Below are 19619 nucleotides of genomic sequence, written 5' to 3' on the forward strand. Positions count from 1 at the left end.
TCTGGTGGGAGAAAAACATATGATTGAAAAACAGCTGTTTGCCAGCTGCTGTATTAAAACTTGTCTGAATTGTGTAGAATTCTAGGCTATGCAAATTAGCATAGACTGCAATAAAAACACAACATTTTACATTCTAGGCGTATTCTATTTTGTTGAAAATTTAATTTTGTGACTTTCAAAGTTGATTAATCTATATTGTAATGGCTGGTGACATTAATCACCTTATTGATCATTCGTACACTTTGTCAAGAAGCTTGAAAACAAGTGCCAAGTACAATGTGAGTATGATAGCCTGAGTATACGGCATTGTTCTTTGTTATGCAAACAGCCGAATTGTTTTTCTTTAGTGTATTTATTACAAATAATATACATGGAAAAATAAACTTAGTAGTAATAATAACCTATTTTTTGTTGAACTTGTTCAACTCAACTCTTAATCATACTTACTTTCTTGTATACTTGTAGTAATCCCACTGGAAGCCTTTACAGCCGTGGTCGTCATTTTAGTTTGTTTTATCTGGTTGTCAGACGTCCTCCCAGAACTCCTTCATTTAATAATAATTTTTTCTAAGTAAATGGGTGTTTAAGGATCTCCTGAAGCTCACAGGATCTCTGTACCTCCGTATTTTCAAGGGGGAGCTTGTTGTATACCCTGCTTGCAACGTTTCTAACACTAGACAAGGCTAGTGTTGTTCTTTGCCTGTCGATGTGGATATTGTCTCCCTGTCCTGTATTGTGATGATGAATGCTGGAGTTCCTTTCAAAATATTCTGGATATTTCAATATTGTAGTCGCTGACTATATGTATAATATGTATAAATCAGTTAATGTTAACACATGCAATCTCTTGAATATCGGTCTACAATGTTCGATGTAGTGTGCACCACTTATAATTCTTAATATTCTTTTTTGTAATAAGAATACTCTTTCCGCTTCTGAGCAATTTTCCCAGAATACGATACCATAATTTTTATACACTGTGGAAGCATCCATGATAGACTTTCAATAATACTTTTGCGTCCACTATTTACTGCTGGCGGCAAGCAAGGCAACGCACTTCATTGAGTATCTTGATAACATTATTTATGTGCTCTTCCCATACTTACTTACTTCATACTTCTCTCCTTAGTCATGACCAGATAACTGGATTGACTGTGTCAGAAAATGGACCTGACTTGGTCCTTGTCATAGAGTTGACATAAAACTATGTCCGTAATAAACACTTATTTACGTTTATAAACTTAGTCAAACATATAAAAAACATTTAAGAATAGTAATATTTGAACTTTTCAAGATGGCCTTGCCTGTATGCATTACATTAATCATCACTCGACGTTAGCTGATGTTTCTAGTGGCCTCAAAGTATTCCTCCACTGAATAGAATGGAGACTCTATTAACCAGTTTTTGATTTTTGTTCTGAAGCTCCTGTCGTCCAAGTTCTTCACACTGTCAGGTAAGGCGTTGTAAATCCTCAGGGCTAGTATTGGGAAACAATCCTTCTTCTTGCTCAGCCTGCAGAAAGGGATGTCTATTTTCGCTTTTCCTCTGGTGTTGTGGAGTGTCTGTCTTCTCTTTTTGTGAGCAAGTGGAAATTATCCCTTGCGTGCAACAGGGAGAGCCAGATATATTGATTGTATACCGTGAGTATTCTCAGCTTGATAAAGATGGGTCGGCAGTGGTCCAAGTATCCCGCCGAATCTAGGATCCTTAGAGCCTTCTTCTGCTGGAGCAGTACATCTTTACAGCCTGGAGCGTGCCCCAATAACTGAAGTCCATAGTTGATATGGCTATGAAACATAGCAAAATACACCTCCACCAGATGCTTCCTGGAGATTAATGGCTTCAGACGTCTCAGTAGGTACATCACTCTGGCTAGTTTCCTACAGATGTTATCAATGTGGCTAATCCAGCCAAGTTTAGCATCCAGTGTAAACCCCAGTAGCTTCATTTCTGTGAGATCGTCAAGCTGCTCCCGAACAAGAGTGCATGTTGTCTCCTGGGTTTTGCTTTCATTAAGCATCAGCTCGTTGCTGGTGAACCACTGCTTCGCCTGCTCAAAAATATCTGCTGCCAACCTCTTGGACAAATCTGGTGCTCTACCCCTTGCGAAAATAGTGGCATCGTCAGCAAACATGAGGATGTTGCCCATAAATCCAAGGTCATTTATCATTACCAGGAACAAAACAGGACCAATCACTGAACCTTGTGGCACTCCGTGACGAACCTGTAGTGGACCTGAGTTCATCAAGCTCCATCAAGGGTAAGAACCTGCCTCCTATCAGAAAGGTAGGCTCTGAAGGTGGCAAGGACTGGACCGCGCACTCCATAAGCAGCCAGTTTCTTGAGAAGAATATCGTGTGAAACACACTCAAAAGCCTTGCTCAAGTCCGCTAGAGCAAGAGACACTGAGTCACCCGCCTCAAAAGAGTTGAGGATCTCAGCAACTAGCTGTGATACCGCAGTGACCGTTGACTTTCCCTGCCTGAATCCATGCTGGGCGTTTGTAAATAGGTCTCTTCTTTCAAAGTAGAAAACCAGCTGCTTCTTCATGCACACCTCAAAAATCTTTGCTAGAGCTGGAATAATTGAGATGGGCCTGTAGCTACCCATGTCTGATGGATCTCCCTTCTTGAAGACAGGTACAGTTCTGGCAAGCTTCAGAGCAGAAGGGAAATAGCCTGCCTCTAGGCAAAAGTTCAAGACAATGCTGAGGGGGTGAGCAATCTCCTCAATAATAGCTTTCAATAGGTCAACTGACACACCATATATATCCTGGGTACTTTTACCTTTGAAACTCTTTACCATCAGAATGATATCGTCTGCTGTTACCGGGTCCCACCTATCAAAGGCTGTGTTGTGATTTCCTGGCACGTGGAAGTCTTCATCTGCTTCACTTCTCCCTGGAATCGACTCCTTTATCCTCTCGACCTGCTGAATGAGAAAATGATTGAACTCATCGGGGCTGGCAGTGACTTTAGGCCTCACCCTCTGACAAGCAGACCCAGTGATGGACCTGACCAGGTTCCAAGCTGCCTTACACTTATTAGAGGCTTGGTTAATTGTACTTATGTTGGCCTCCCGTTTAGCTAGATCTACTTCTTGTCTATATATTTGTTTTGCCCTGAGATATTGCTCATTATATTTCTTTTTATCCTCATCATTGAGGCTAGCCCTGCTCTGATAGTTTAGTGACAGAACAATATTCTTGAGCAATTGAAGTCTGGGTGTGTACCATCGTAGGTTGTCAGCAATGTGTACTCCTAAATATTTATCATTTTTATTCAGTTGTAGGTGTTGATCACCAATTCGCAATACTGGACGAGAGTCTTGTTTCTTAACATTATGGAAATGCAACACACATGTGTTCTTTTGGCTAAGTACAATCTAATTTGTCATACACTGCAGTTAACAAGGCAAAAATTGCATCAGCTGTGGTTTTTTCTTCCTGAAACCAAATTGGCGACCCCTAGAGATCTGGGTTGCCTTTGAGAATTTGCCCTGTGACACTGGTGGTCTAATGAAATGAAATCCTGATAACTAGATAAAATTTCCTCTCTTTACTTAGTGCTTGTTGCCTTTTTTCAGGTGCTTGAATGCCGCGTATGCGAGGATGTCTTCTGTTTGCAAGGCGACAAAGTGCCCCGTCTGCTGTTCTGCGGGCACACAGTGTGTCATGCCTGTCTGTTGCGGCTTCCATTGAAGGATGACTCAATCAATTGTCCCTTTGATCGGCAGCCAACTCCCGTTGGCAGTTCAGGTGTGTGGGGCCTGAAGAAGAATTTCGCCCTTCTCGAACTTCTTGAAAGACTGCAGACCATTCGTCCGGAACCGGAAACCGTATCCTTACTTCCGAACTCCGATGCACTCAGAAAGGAAAGACAGGTAGATTGGTTGCACTGCTACATTTTCTTTTTGCTCATTTATTGATTCACGAAGCTCATCGTTATTGAATTAAGACTCATTTTTGAGATGGAACTTGCATATACGTGAAAGTTACAACGTGTTTCAACGGCACTTTTCAAATGTTGTTTCTCAGCACATGTATGATTCAACGTGAACGTGCAGATGGTTTGATGTTTACATGAGTATAATTGTGGATTTAAGTGAAATTTTTGATATTTTTGGCGTTTGTGAAGGAAGATTTTTGTTTGGATTTGTATTTTGAAATTAATCAATCTGATAGATTCAAAATAGTAGTAGATACATTTTTTTGACTCAAAATAGTGTGTGAATTGAGTTAGCCTATCATTTTTACATAACCACTAGACTGTGTATTCCAAATCAAGGTTTAGAACAGTTTTGGGCGAATAACTGTTTACCTGGATTGTATTTGTATATGAATAAATAAAATATGAAATATACGCATTCAATGTGATTACTCACTAACGAGGAGTGCATTCAATTGTTTTTGATTTATTATTTGTTAATACTGTTTGATTTATACTGTTATTATTTATAAAATTGTACAATGAAAGGAATAATGAATGTTTGTTTGAAACATTTTTAACCTATTTTTGGACATGTAACATTATCAAAATTTGGGAATGGAATAGTTTTGGGCCAAGCCTGTTGTTCCTACCCAATCATATTCATATGATTTGTTATATTGTATCCATGAATAATAAATAAACATTGTTTGTGTAATCACTTTTGAACAATTAATTACTACATAAGCAGTACAATTAAGCAGTTCGTAATGGAATCAAACATTGAAGAGTATTGTTTGTGTGTTACAGTTATGCATCAGATGCGACGAGAACGAGCTGCACACAGCGGTGCTGTACTGCATGGTGTGCGGCACACATTTGTGCGAGGTGTGCGCACAGACGACGCACTCAACGCGCACATTGGCGCGTCACCGTCGCGTGCCGCTGAGCGACAAGCCGCGCGAACGACCGCGCTGTCCGCAGCACGCCGCGCACCCCGCCGAGTTCGTCTGTCTGCAGGACGAGTGCCAGGCCCTCTCGCTCAAGACTATTCACTGCTTCATCTGCAAGGACTACGGACGCCACAAGAATCACAAGGTACTCTATCATTTTATCAATATCTCTCAACTCTACCCCAACGACTCCTCATACATTCACACAACACAAGAAACAAGAAAAAGATTGATATACCCTCTAATAGACTATCCAAGACACACAATAGCCATCTTCATCTGAGTCTCAACCTTTTCAATAAATTACACCCCAGCTCCTACACCGTTCCTTTTAAATAAATTCAAAATAGTTTTAGAGACATGGCTAAAAAGAGAAGCCGTCTACACAATTAAGGAATTTGTAGATTCAGTTATAAGTGAACTGAAATTTGTCTAAAACTAAATAGACTAACTAAATCTGGTAATGGGGTATAAATGTAAAGGGTAAGAATGGTATTAGTTTTGATTAGATAGTAGTGAGAAGCAAGTGAGTTCTTTTTATGGGTTTGTCAAGTAATTCGGGTTCTATTTCACTCTCATTTTGTGTCGGCTGGGGGTGCTCGTTCTCAGATTTCATTTCATCATCTCACATTCATTCATTGAATCATCACAAATGGAAGCATTGTCATTTTTCCCCTCTTTATAAACTGGGCTTAAAATACACGTGAAGAATTGCCTTAAAAAATGAGTAAATAAACAATAATAAATAATTTGGATCATGCTTAGCTCCATAATTGTTCCCGGAAAGGGAACAATTTTGTGCTAGGTCTGTTGGTCCTTTTCTGATTATGTATTTGATTTGTGTAATTCTCAGGGATTGAAGGTTATCCTAGTACATGGATAACAATAGTTGGAAAACCCCTTCAATCCTCAACCCTATTTTACACCACTATTCTTTCTATTGTGATTGTTTTTGCTGTTGCGTGTATTCATTTTGTTAACTTGTATTGAAATTGTATGTGTGAGTGAATAAAGAATTGAATTGAACTTTATTATGAAATGTTAATAGATAAATAAATAAATAATCTGAAAAATCAAGAATCATTAGCCTGGTCATGTGCAATTTATAAATCTCTCGTGTTCTCGTATAATGTTGTTGGGAATAAACTGGAAATTTTCACACGAAAAGCAATCTTTATTCACGAAGAAATTATTGTATCAGCGCACAAGCTTGGCTTCACTTTTCATGAGTATTTCTTACTTCATTATCATTGTGTATCTTCCGTGTGTCCTCCTTGTTAATTTTCTCCTGCATTGAATTTGTTTCCTAGTCCCGGTTGCACAAAAGTCTGTTAAATTTGGAAGGTGATTAAATGCCACAAAAACAATCAGAGAAGCGGAAAACGCCTTCAATATTAGCTCTCAATCACGGTTGAAATGTAACTAACTTTTGTGCAGCTGAGCCTAAAACATTGTTTTTTCAATCAGTAAAACTTATTCTCTTTCACCGATATAATTCTTGACCTGTCTGGAGCAACTATTTCCCGCAACGTGTAAAGGGATACAATTGCAAAGGACAATCAATCAATCAATCTCTTTATTCAAAATATACAATGTATATTTTAATTAATAAAAACAATATAAAACTTGTAGTACCCTTTTATTAAAACATTTTAAAAAATGTTTGAATGAAAGGGTGCTACAAGTTTTATATTGTTTTTATTAATTTGAATAAAGTAGCCCATATAAGTGGAGTGATTTTAATGTATATTGTACATAATGCGTCAATAGTCCTTGGTGTCTTGTTTTTAGGTATAAATCCATTCATTATATAATTTGGAAAAGTTAATGCTTGTGGCCAGCTTCTCTGACAAATATAGGAGGATCTGCAAATCTTGAGGGAGGATTTTGAAATGTCTTTTCCACAAGTGGCCCTGTCCAAGTTTAAATAACAAAATGTTGGTTCAAATTTTTTTGAAAAATACATGGAAACTTGTGATTGTAGTTTTATAGAAGTATTAATGTGTTTGCAGCATGCGCTGGTGGAAGTGGAGGCTGAGAAGAAAAGATCGACTGTGGTTGGCGCTGTGCAGCATATGCGCAAATTAATGGAGGAAATGAGTGAGGCAGTTCATCGATTCGGTAAGGCTTCCAGTCATACAACATACATAATTATACTCTCACCTGCATTACAGTATTTGCAATTTTAACTGAATACTGTACTTTCGATACAATTTGTATTTTTCTTAAATTCCCCTCTCTACTACAAAATAAAAGACCTCTTTTTTGAAGGTACTAAGTTACTACTTTCACCCTTCATCGTTGATGCCAGCTGATTAAAATGCTTGACCCTCATAATATAACTCTGCTTCTTCTCAATGTGGCACTCAATCTGCGTCAAATGTTATACTGTTAAATATTTGAGTTTGTTGTGAAGTAAAAAGTTTCTTTAGTATCACATGTGTGCACAAAATGCTCATATTCTGTCATGAAATTGATGACAAATTGATAATCAATCAACTTCATTTATTAGTTGATCATTGATCAAGTTGATCATTTATTTTGTCTTGTGCAACTATTCAACTCCCAGGAAAGCATAAGTAGTGGCCAAAACCTCATCCAATTTATAAAACATAGCAACTTGAAATTATGGGTAGCTTTTTGAGCCAATGATCTCTCACTCAAAAACAAAAATATCTTTAAATTAAAAACAGTTGTTATCAAGACAATTAAAAAATAAAACATTGAAAATAAATACTTCAATTGTTTTTTCTTGAATTGATAATAGCAGCCTCAATTTTATTGGACCTGTAAAACTTGTAAACTCAAGCAATATACATTTTTCATTCTTTGTTCAGCTCCTATTTGAACCTAAACTAGATCTGAATAGTCAATCGCAGAATTGGAATCAGCTAATGACTTATTAACTCAATCTATTAGGGCCAGACCATTGTAAGCGGTTTTCACTGTAAGGCGATAACCCAATCAGGCAATCGGAGAGTTTCCTGTCCTGTCGAATCTAAAATCGCCGTCTGAAAACGCCTGAAAAAACGCTTAATTGGGTCTGGCCCTTACAGACCATAAACATGGTCTACTATTACAACATGGCTATAAAAGCTGAAACTTTGTCACCTATAGTTGGCGATGTATTCTGGAGGTTGCAAGACAAGTGGCGATCAGCTATTGACCTATAATTAACCCATCAACTTGACCTACCAACTCAACTTATTACAGATATGTCTATAACATTTATGGCCACTGAAACTTTGTCGTCACTTATTGACGATGTATTATCGTGGTGTTTGCAGAACAAGTGGCGATCGGCCTGGAAGGCAGACAGGAGCCTGACAGCGAGCCGGGCACAGCTTCGGCGGCACATGCCAAGGTGGAGGCGTACTTCGCGCAGCTGCGGGAGACGCTGCTAGTTCAGGAAGCCGCCGCTAGGAACGCTGTCGACACCCACGTCAGGGAGCGGCTGGCGGCGCTCAGGCAGCTCAGGGAGGATCTTGAAATGTCGCTGTCACAGGTCAGTCAATCAAAAGCTAGATGAAGAACGTTAATGCAAATTGGTGGGGATAATGGATGATGCTAATTGGTGGGGAGCTCCTCAGATATGCCAGTTCTCAAATTGTCTAGTTATAAAATTAGTTGAACATAACCTAAAAGGTTCTGTTTAAGGGTGGGATGACATTGGATGCAAGTGCACACTTGCTTATGCATGACCAAGCTTGCAGATGAGAAACAAAATCTGGAAAAGGCAATAGGAACAGTCACACTGAAAGTGTGCACATGCAGGTTGTTTTCAGTGTGAACAGCTGTATGCAAGTCACAACGTGTTTCAATGGCACTTTCTAGATTTTGTTTTTCGGCTGATGCATGATTTGACGTGTACTTTCATATATACGCATTCAATGTGATCCCACCCTAATTATTTTTACAACTTGCACGTATACGCATGCAATGTGATAACACCCTAAATATGTTTTAAACTTGCACGTATACGCATTCAATGTGATCCCACCCTAATTATTTTTAAAACTTGCACGTATACGCATTCAATGTGATCACACCCTAAATATGTTTTAAACTTGCACGTATACGCATTCAATGTGATCCCACCCTAATTATTTTTAAAACTTGCACGTATACGCATTCAATGTGATCACACCCTAAATATGTTTTAAACTTGCACGTATACGCATTCAATGTGATCACACCCTAATTATGTTTTAAACTTGCACGTATACGCATTCAATGTGATCACACCCTAATTATTTGTTAAAGGTAAAATAAAAGGTTAGGGAGGTTAGGTTTTGAGTTTCAATATGTTATTATTCGAAATGTTTTGATCATTTTATATGATAAACACATAACCTAGGCCCAAAGTTGAAATTCTTACACATTTAAAACACCAGACAATATGAATGACACCCAATTTTGTGTAATGATAGATGAAGGTAGTTCTCTGTGAGTACCGTAGTTGTGAAGGTGATATTGTGGTAGTTATTCATACTGATTAAAAAGACTAGATATTGTCCAACCACGGACTTATTAAAATTTGAGATATCGGTTTCGATTGTTACACGGTTATCTTTGGTAAACTACAATAGATTACAATGATATATAATCGTAGATAATCATAATCATCATTTGGAATGATTAGTAATTGAATTATCGCAGCAGTTTAATCAAATGACTTGGATTATCCATTTGAACTGTTTATCCATTTCATAACTCTATTGAATCAATAAACATGAGAGATACGTTTCTAGAACGCTTCATAAACCTATTGAATCCATAAATCTCTCGATAAACTATAGTGGCAAAATCCAGCCTATAAATATTTATGGAATGGATAAATGTGTCAAAATTTTCGGAATGGAACGGAATGGATCAAATTTTCGGTTGCAATCCAAAAATTAAGTTACAAAAATCATGTGTAGGTCACCAGTATTTTAAAAATAAAAAAGATTCAAAGTTGCATTATATTTTGCATTGCTAGCCCTTATCTGGTGTCAGCCATCTTGCTTTGGAGACATCAGCCAAAAGATGTCAGTACCGTAGGATACAACCTTCAACTTAACCTCACAACAAGCAGCATGGAATAAACAACCAAGATTTGGTTGGCTACCATTGTTACCATAACATCAAGGCCCGGTTACTTAAAAGCCGGTTAAATTTTAACCGTGATTAATTTCACGAGAACCAATCAAAGAAGGTCTTTCTGATAAGACGGCTTCTATTATTGGTTCTCGTAGGATTAATCACAATTGAAATTTAACCGGCACCAAGTTTGTTTACGATAGTGGCCGTTTTGGGAGCATGCCATGTTGCCAGATTCATTGAACAGATAAATCGTTCCATAGCTATGGATTCTATAAATATATTTTAGAAACCAATAACAATTCTTTGAATACATAAAGTTATTGAATCAATAGCTATAGCGTTGTTTATTGAACGACTGAGAAACCGGGCATATCTAGTCATTTTATTCAGAAGTGGGTTCTCTTACATGTTTGTTTGTGTCAGTTGGTTATAAGCCAATGTTAAAGTAATATTCAAAATTCAAATTAATCTATTTGCCATAAACTTAATTACAAGTGAATAAGATAAAATATTATCAATTACAATTTGGTAGTACCGGCAATGAACAACTTGTGCACTGGCAGTGAGTTCGAACAACCATCATAAATATAATAAATGGAAAAGAAAAATAGAGCTCATCAATAATTCGCTATTAAAAATTGTTAATTCAATGTTGAAGGAATAATTTATCTCTAATGAAGTCTTTTAAGAATGGCAGAGATTAGCTAGTGCTCGAAGTTAGTTGTGTTTGTATAAAACATATAAAAAAGGGTACTAGTAATTTTTCATAATTTAATTTATATATTCTGTTTGATTCACTTTTAAAAACATTTGGAAATCTATTTGATTGTTCATCAATTAGGTGTGTTAATTTTGTTATCAGATGGCAGTGATGTGCTACCACAGCGAATCGATAATTCAGCAAGACGATGCTCGGGTTCTGACAGCAGCTCAGGAAATCGAAAATCTGCTCGACTGCCTCAAGAAATATCAACAGCAGATGCTGGACTTCAGTCCTGAACAGCTCCATCCCGAACCCAGTATCCCAATCACATTTACTAAGGTAATATACCGTATCACTTACTATAGTAAGGTCCACGTTACAATAGCAGTATTTGATCAATAATGAAATGGCCTTATACTACTTATGGCCTTACTACAATAGCAGTATTATGGCCTTATACTACTTATGACCTTACTACAATAGCAGTATTTGAATAATAATAAAATGGCCTTTATTCAATTCCACAATAATTGCAATACAAAAGAAACCAATATTATAACATTTATCGTCAGTTTTTTCCTCCATGGCAAAATGCCGTCTGGAAGAGATTAACATTTGTGTTGCTATCCTTGTCTACCATTCCACAAAGCAGATAGTGCTATCCTTAAAAATAGAGAGAAAAATAGAATCTCAGTACCCTTTTTGAATTAATTATTTTATCACAACATTTTTCAACATTGATGCCATTTCCAAGTGATATGAAGTAAATAAATAAATACTGCTGGAAGATTCTTATTTCTGATCTTATGTTAGTCTAACATATCACTTGAAAATGGCATCAATGTTGAAGCATGTTGTGATAGAATAATTCGAGAAGGGCACTGAGATTTTTATACAGAAAGATATAGTGTTATCCTTTTCTAGCTCCACACCGTTGCCAGATCGTTTTTCATCAATATTAAGAAATATAAATAATTAACAAAACATTTAATCTTTATTATTATGGAAATTTATGATTAAATCATTGAAAAATATATTTTCCTGCCAAATAAAATATAATCCAACAGTAGTCTTTTAGAATAATGGACAGTAAATACTCCATCAGATGAACCGGTATCAGCTATATTCTATAGAAGGCGGTGGCATGGCAGAATCGGCAACGCGCTGTTCTCCTATCTTACTCCACTACCATTATCAATTCATTTATTCACAACAATATGGGAACTCTCGGAAAATCCCAAAAATTGCTCACCAATCAAGAAAATTACAAGTAATTGAAGAAAATTACAAGTAATTGAATTGATTGTAACTGAATCTTATTGAATTTTGAATTGATTTCAACGTGGACCTCACTATATCGCAAATACTTGCAATTACTAACGCAATTTCTTGTATTTGTGGTTCACCAAAGTTGGGTAGTAAGATTAGTGCAATCAAAGTTTGATAAATTGTTTAAGCTTGTCAAGTTGTTGAAAGTTAGTAAAGTGCTGTTGACTATAGAAAAATTAATAAAATTTCAAGTTAAACCTTTAATTTAGTTATTTATAGAAAAATTACCGTATAGCACCAGGGAGATCCTATAAAAATTCTCAAGTTTAAAGTTAGGCACTACTCAAATCGCAAAGCGACTGGATACTCGGTCGCTCGACGCTGCAGCTTGTGTTTACCAATTGTTACGTTCAGACAAGGCGAGATTCCATTTTTCCTTTATTCTAAGTAGTTTTTTCTTTTCTGCCCAAACAGGTTTTTGTAACCTTTGGGATTATTTTCCATGTATATTTGATTTTTGGTAATGTTCTTCAGGGTATTATTGTGATTTTTTAGTTATATGGTAATTGTTTCAGTGACTATGGTAATTTCATGCTCTGTATATATTGTAAAAATGGAAATAAATTGATTTGAATTAATTAAATTAAATTAATTAATCTCGGTTTGGGGCCTTCAGTCGCTCAGGTTAGGTTAGGTACTACTCCACTACACCTCCAGTGGAGTAGTAGAGTTAACATACTGGCTACTGGCAACTAGAGTAGTGGGAATACATTTATTATTTATCTAGTGGGAATGAGCATAACAAGCGACTGAAGACGTGCGGTTCGATATACTGGATTATTTGCATCTCTAAACGCACGATTTGAATAGTGCAAGTGTAAGTAGATCCTACGAGTAAATAAAAGGAAAATTAATGTTGTCTGATATAGTTTTTTTACTTCAATAAAAGGCTACGTAGTACGAATAACAATTTCCACAGAGCAAACAAATTTGAATAAACTTGTCAGAATAGCTGTTACAGATGTGAAATACCTGCAAGTGATATTTGTTAACTCCATTACTGTTTTGTGTTGTATAGCTTTGAATAATTCAAGAAAAAATGAACTATCATGTATCATTAATTTCATAATAAAAACAAATACATTCAATTTGTGATTCGAAGTTCACGTAGCGATAATAGCCCAATCAAACCTCAACGGAGCAAGTAACCTAACCTAACCTGAAAGTAAGCTAGATGAATATACATTTTGACTGTTTTGTGTAGGATAACCGAGTACACATCGGGCCGAAAATTGAAATGCGTGTTGTGGTGTTGGGACTGGATGGAGCAGGCAAGACCAGCATTCTGTTCAAACTCAAACAGAATGAATTCATGGCTGTTATACCTACGATTGGGTGAGCAAAGCTTCAATAATTTAACAATGTACCAATACATTAACGCCTTACTTGTGTGACTTTTTAGCACTTAAGCAATCAGTTGTGTCGAATTTGTGCTAAGTTAATTATTTTTCGAATTCATGAAGTTTAATAAACCCTGGAATACTTTACTCTCCCATCTATTTATCAATCAAATGTTTATGACCCACTTTCTGAATAATATACTCTTGAAAAATGCCTTAATATTGATGTTAGATTGATCATTGATACGGTAATCATTTATTAAAAATTCACGAATGCATGAATATCATAATTTTTCAAAAAGAAAATTTTCGTCAACAATTTTATCTTCAGACAAAACTAGCAATATTATTGGAATATATTATTCTAATTTCAAGATAGTGCATTCGAATTTTTACTATATTGTTTTCCGTGATTCATTATAATTTTCATCCCTATTCTATGTTTTCAAATCCTTCCTTATTTTCACTTATGCTAATTGACGTTATAATTTTTAATCATGATTGTTCTATTATTATAAATATTCTTATTTTTCAATAACAATAAAAACCTATTCCATACTGAGATATCATAATTAGGACTAAGTTTATTTTTAGCAACTTTCATATGTATATTATAATAGTTATGTAGGTAGCACATAACAGGAAACATTTTACAGTCTTATAATACTTATTTTAATAGGTTAGAAGACACAAATACGTGAGAAAACATTTATAAACTTGTAAACTTACATTATTATCCAAAATTTTCGCTGACATAATAATTATGTATATGTTTTGTCAATAAACTTCTCTGGTTGCAATTCATTGGCAATCAGAGAAATTATTATCAGTGTTTACTGAAGGCCTTGTTGAGCAACGTGTATTATAAGAAATTAATCAAGTGAAATTACTTATAAAACATCTTCAATAAACCATAAATTATCCACTTTGAATCTTCTACATTCTAAATTGTGGAACACATTGATCATCTCTGACCATTTTGATGTATTTCATATTGTACCGTTAATTATTCAATACTTTATGTTATGATTACAGATTCAATGTTGAGTCAGTCGACTACAAGACGGTCAGATTCAATATTTGGGATATTGGAGGTCAGCCAAAACTCAGGCCGCTATGGAAGCATTACTATCTCAACACTCAAGTCAGTACCATTATTCATTTTGAAAATGAAACGTTCATTCTATATAACTTATATAAAGTTCTATGAAACGTTCAATTTATATAACTTCACTGTCTTATCAAAACATTGAATCTGTAAGCACGTATGTGGACGGCAGGATAAACCTCCACCAAATATGTAAGCAATATGTGCTTACACCGAGTATGTAAGGGTGGGAAAATGAAAAACAAGAAAAGAACGTACAGGTTTTGATATTTAAAACAAACAAATAAAATTATTAGTACAAAATTTAAATTATAATTAGAAAATAATAATAAACAGATGAATTTTTCAAGGGCTACTCGCTTGCTGCTAGTGAAGATTCATTTGTTGTGGTTATGGAAAATTTAAAACAATGACTCAGTAGTCACCTACCTTTATGGAAATGGCTTCCCAATTTGGCATCCACTGGTTCAAACGCGACGTTAATTATTAATGAAAAATCAAAAAAACTGATCTAATGTAGTGGGTTCAGATCCCTTCTTATTCAATAATACAATTCTCTTTAAACTGCCCGAACTGTGACAGGAAAACCCTTCACCAGAACAGCCGGACTTTACTCACAATCCTAACGAACGAGCTCACACACCACACAAGTAAAATTTTGGGTATTAATATATAACTCAGTCAATGCCAAACATGAAGCCATTTCAAATACATATTTTTATCAGTCGCACAAGCGAGCACGTTTGTTATCAAAAACAAAAGAGAAGCTACAATAATTTTGATAACAAATGAAATAAACAATCTTTCTGTCGATGACAAAAACTGTTCAAAGACAAAAACATTGTTCATTAAACTTTTCTAAATTAAAACTCTAAAATCCTGATCAATATGAGATAAATATATGATTCATATATATGTCCCATATGACCAGGTGACAAATCTAATAAAGCACATAAAAATAACCAAATTTACAACTCAATATCATCTATTGAAATGTAATTTCTTTAATTTCCATAAACATGTTTTGATCTTCAGAGCGCACCTCTGTATTATTGCATAAATGTTTCATTACTTTGATCATGAAGTACAGGAGGAGAAACCTAACATTTTCTGTTGCTCTTCACATATAACAGCAATATTATTAGATTCATTCTTGAGCATTCTTCGCAAACTCCAATCTTTAATATTGCAAATAAGCAGTCCCAAGATTACGGCATGCTCACATAATTAAATAATCACAAATTTTAATTTCGAATTCATCAGGATTATTGGTATTATTGATATTTTCGTATTATATACATAATACATTTTTTACTATTATATACATAATTGATATTTTTGAAAATATGGTGTAATAATTGTCTTTTGTGCCGTTTGCAGGCTGTTGTATTTGTGATTGACTCAAGTGACAAAGAGAGGTTGCCCGAAGCGCTCAGTGAACTGTCAAAACTCATGTCCGAAAAAGAGTTGAAGGATGCTGCTCTTCTAATATTAGCTAATAAGCAAGTAAGTTTAGATACCACGTTATTGACAATACTCTGTGATTGACAATAAACAAACCTTGAATAACCACATGGAGACTTAAACTACTACTAAATATGAAGTTACTACTAAATAAATGATTATTTATGAAGTATTTGCATATGAAATTGGTAAGTATTGTCATAAATAATGAGTAGGCTACTTATTTATTTCTATGGTATCATTATTATCCATATCATGGATTAAATCGTAGGAAAATTATGTCTCATAAGTGTACTCATTTGTCTTTTTTCATTAGGGCTTCTCTTGAATATAAATAAAAAAGAACTCTATTTAAAATTGGTTACTCACAACCATAATAATAATATAATGGCATCATGAAGCCGAAACATGTTGTGAGTAAACAATTTTAAAAAATGGATTACCTACTTGGAATTCTATTTTTATTTGTCTACTCATTCATTTGATAGTAAAGAGTTTCAAGAGAAAATCCACATAAAACCAGATGCGATACAATAGATATTCAATGAATGTTGAGTTTCATTTTTTTCTTTCTGATCACCATTCTCAAATTAATATCGACAATTTCAATGTATTTATTAAAAATAAAATTTCAATAAAAACAGTATACTCAGTGAAACAGTATTTTGAAATCCCTCTAGCTTTTAGTTATCTGAGGAATCTAAATTTAGTTTATTTTATGCAAGTGAAAATCTGTGTTATGAAAGCTACGACAGAAATACTATTTATTGAATAAATTCAGGAATAGTAGAGATTCTAGGCGAATATTTTCTTGCATTCTCTTCTGTTTATTTGTCTCGTGATAAATTGAAAGGAACAAATTTTGTCAACTATTAAAACATTGTCAACTATTACAACATCGTCAACTATTGAAACATTTCCAACTATTACATCATTGTCAACTATTAAAACATTGCCAACTATTAAAACTTTGTCAAGTATTAAAACATTGTCAAGTATTAAAACATTGTCAACTATTACATTGTCAACTATTAAAACATTGTCAACTATTAAAACATTGTCAAGTTTTAAAACATTGTCAACTATTAAAACATTTTCAACTATTACAACATTGCCAACTATTAAAACATTATCAACTATTAAAACATTGTCAACTATTAAAACATTGTCAACTATTACAACATTGTTAACTATTAAAACATTTTCAACTATTACAACATTACTATTAAAACATTTTCAACTATTACAACATTGTCAACTATTAAAACTTTGTCAAGTATTAAAACATTGTCAAGTATTAAAACATTGTCAACTATTACATTGTCAACTATTAAAACATTGTCAACTATTAAAACATTGTCAACTATTAAAACATTGTCAACTATTAAAACATTTTCAACTATTACAACATTGCCAACTATTAAAACATTGTCAACTATTAAAACATTGTCAACTATTAAAACATTGTCAACTATTACAACATTGTTAACTATTAAAACATTTTCAACTATTACAACATTACTATTAAAACATTTTCAACTATTACAACATTGTCAACTATTAAAACATTGTCAACTATTAAACCATTGTCAACTATTAAAACATAGCCAAGTATTAAAACATTGTCAAGTATTAAAACATTGTCAAGTATTAAAAAATTGTCAAGTATTAAAACATTGTCAAGGATTAAAACATTGTCAAGTATTGAAACATCGTCAACTATTAAAACATTGTCAGCCGTTCAACAGTCTGTAATTTTGTAAGTGTAATAAATACACAGTTTTCACTGACAGTTAATTTTTTTGTTTTTTTTTCAGGACATACCTGGTGCTGAGAGTATTGAGAGCATAACGCAGCAGCTAGCTCTTTACAAACTGTGTTGTGGTCATAGCTGGAATATCCAGGCTTCAGATGCGCTGTCAGGGGACGGTTTGCATGACGGACTGGAGTGGTTGTCCAGGCAGCTATTGGCTTCTGGCCTTTCAGACATCAACTGAATTCAAGTCTCATTCGACAATCTTCTTTCTAGGCTATCTTTAATATACTTCAAATTAAACTTAAACCCGGCTAACTTTTGACTTTACTGATATTTAATTATTCATAATTGGTTGAATGTTTTAAACAAAATATTGATTTTTTATGTAAGGAAAGATGACAGTTTGAAGAGAATCTTGAGCTGTATACAGACTTGTGCACTACAAACATAGGTTGTTGGCTTTTCATCAGCTGATGCTATGCTTATTATCATAGAGAAACGATAGCATAAAAAGATATCCCATGGTATAGGGCGTTTATGTCGCAACTTTTACTGTTATCCGAAGTCGATAGTTCACGTAGTTCTTTCCTATGCAGCTGTGTGACGCTGGTAGTCTCTCAAATTGTGCCGTTCATACACTATCACCCCAACAAAAAAGTAAAAATTAACAATGATCGACAGTAATCGGCTTGAGATAACAGTAAAAGCTGCGACATAAATTCCCTATACGATGGGATATCTACTTACGCTATTGTTTCTCTATGTTATTATACAGAGTGATTATAAAAGGACTTTAGATCTTTGAAAAAGTATAAATATTTATTGAAATAACTTACAGAATTGAGAAAGGTGCCATTTTGTTACAAAACACTTCAAGTTTAAGGTGTGGGTGTTATTTTGGTTCGATGTGACAGCCGTTGGTAATGCGACATACATCCCACCGATAATTGATTTCTTGCCTCACTCGTACCAGCATATCAGGCGCAACTTGTGCAACCGCAGCGATCTGAATGTGATCCAATTTCGGAGGTCATTAAGATTGTCTGGTAGAGGTGGAACATAAATCCTATCCTTAATGAAACCCCATTACTTACAATTCTGTGAGTAATCTCAATTGATATTTATGTGCTTTCAAAGATGTAAAGTCCTTTTATAATCACCCTATTTATAATGTATGTACTGTACAAGGTGTCTGATAAGTCACTCCCCATTTTTATACAGCTATAATTACTTTATTTATGAACCAATTTTGTTAGAACTACATTTGTTAGATAGAGCACTCCTTGAGGTTGTGTTTAACACCAATTTTCATTTGTTTCAATTTGAAAATGCTCCCTCTCTTGACTGTGGAAGAACGAGCCAAAAGAGCAGCTCGTTATTAGGTATGGGGATCTGTGGTGCGAGTACAAAGGTGGTGGAGGGCTGAACGAGGGATCCATGCAACACTGGATGTAAAAACTGTTTAAAATGTCCATTCCAAATTACTAACAACAGGGAGTGTCGCAGATGTAAGACGATCAGGAAGACCATCAACGTCAAGGACAGCAGAGAATGCTGACAGAGTTCGTGAAATGATCATGAGGAACCCTAAGAATTCACTGTGTCAAGGATCTCGTGGAAGTGGCCTTTTACATTACTCTGTTGCAACGATCCTTAAGAAAGATCTCAGTGTTTTTTTATCCAGTGTTGCATGGATCCCTCGTTCAGCTCTCCACCACCTTTGTACTCGCACCACAGATCTCCAGACCTCATAACGAGCTGCTATTTTGTCTCGTTCTTCCACAGTCAAGAGAGAAGAGCATTTTTAAACTGAAAAAAATGAAAATTTGTGTTGAACACAACCTCAGGAAGTGCTCTAACAAAATTGGTTCATATATAAAGAAATTATAGCTGTATAAAAATAAGGAGTGACTTATCAGACACTCTGTATATAAGCATTTCATTCACTCAACTA

The 19619-nt window shown here is 34.9% G+C and overlaps 1 protein-coding gene across 1 annotated transcript; it reads left to right on the forward strand.

Annotated features, from left to right (window-relative positions):
* The first annotated feature begins 57 nt into the window (after positions 1-57).
* On the forward strand, positions 58-18251 carry LOC111048292 (E3 ubiquitin-protein ligase TRIM23). The gene is made up of 10 exons (XM_039424989.1): positions 58-278; positions 3587-3883; positions 4738-5025; positions 6893-7001; positions 8168-8385; positions 10828-11007; positions 13202-13332; positions 14373-14481; positions 15826-15951; positions 17727-18251. Exons 1-10 carry the CDS (start codon positions 201-203, stop codon positions 17904-17906), a joined length of 1716 nt encoding a protein of 571 aa, XP_039280923.1. The 5' UTR covers positions 58-200; the 3' UTR covers positions 17907-18251.
* Positions 18252-19619: the final 1368 nt, after the last annotated feature.

The sequence above is a fragment of the Nilaparvata lugens genome, chromosome 3 (genome assembly GCF_014356525.2).
Source record: "Nilaparvata lugens isolate BPH chromosome 3, ASM1435652v1, whole genome shotgun sequence".
NCBI lineage: Eukaryota > Metazoa > Arthropoda > Insecta > Hemiptera > Delphacidae > Nilaparvata > Nilaparvata lugens.

Excerpts from the sequence above, each read along its gene's own strand:
- LOC111048292 (XM_039424989.1), top strand. The coding sequence starts at position 201 with ATGGCTGGTGACATTAATCACCTTATTGATCATTCGTACACTTTGTCA. Across the intron at positions 8,386-10,827 it reads TTGAAATGTCGCTGTCACAG|ATGGCAGTGATGTGCTACCA; the intron begins GTCAGTCAATCA and ends TTTTGTTATCAG. Across the intron at positions 13,333-14,372 it reads GCTGTTATACCTACGATTGG|ATTCAATGTTGAGTCAGTCG; the intron begins GTGAGCAAAGCT and ends TTATGATTACAG.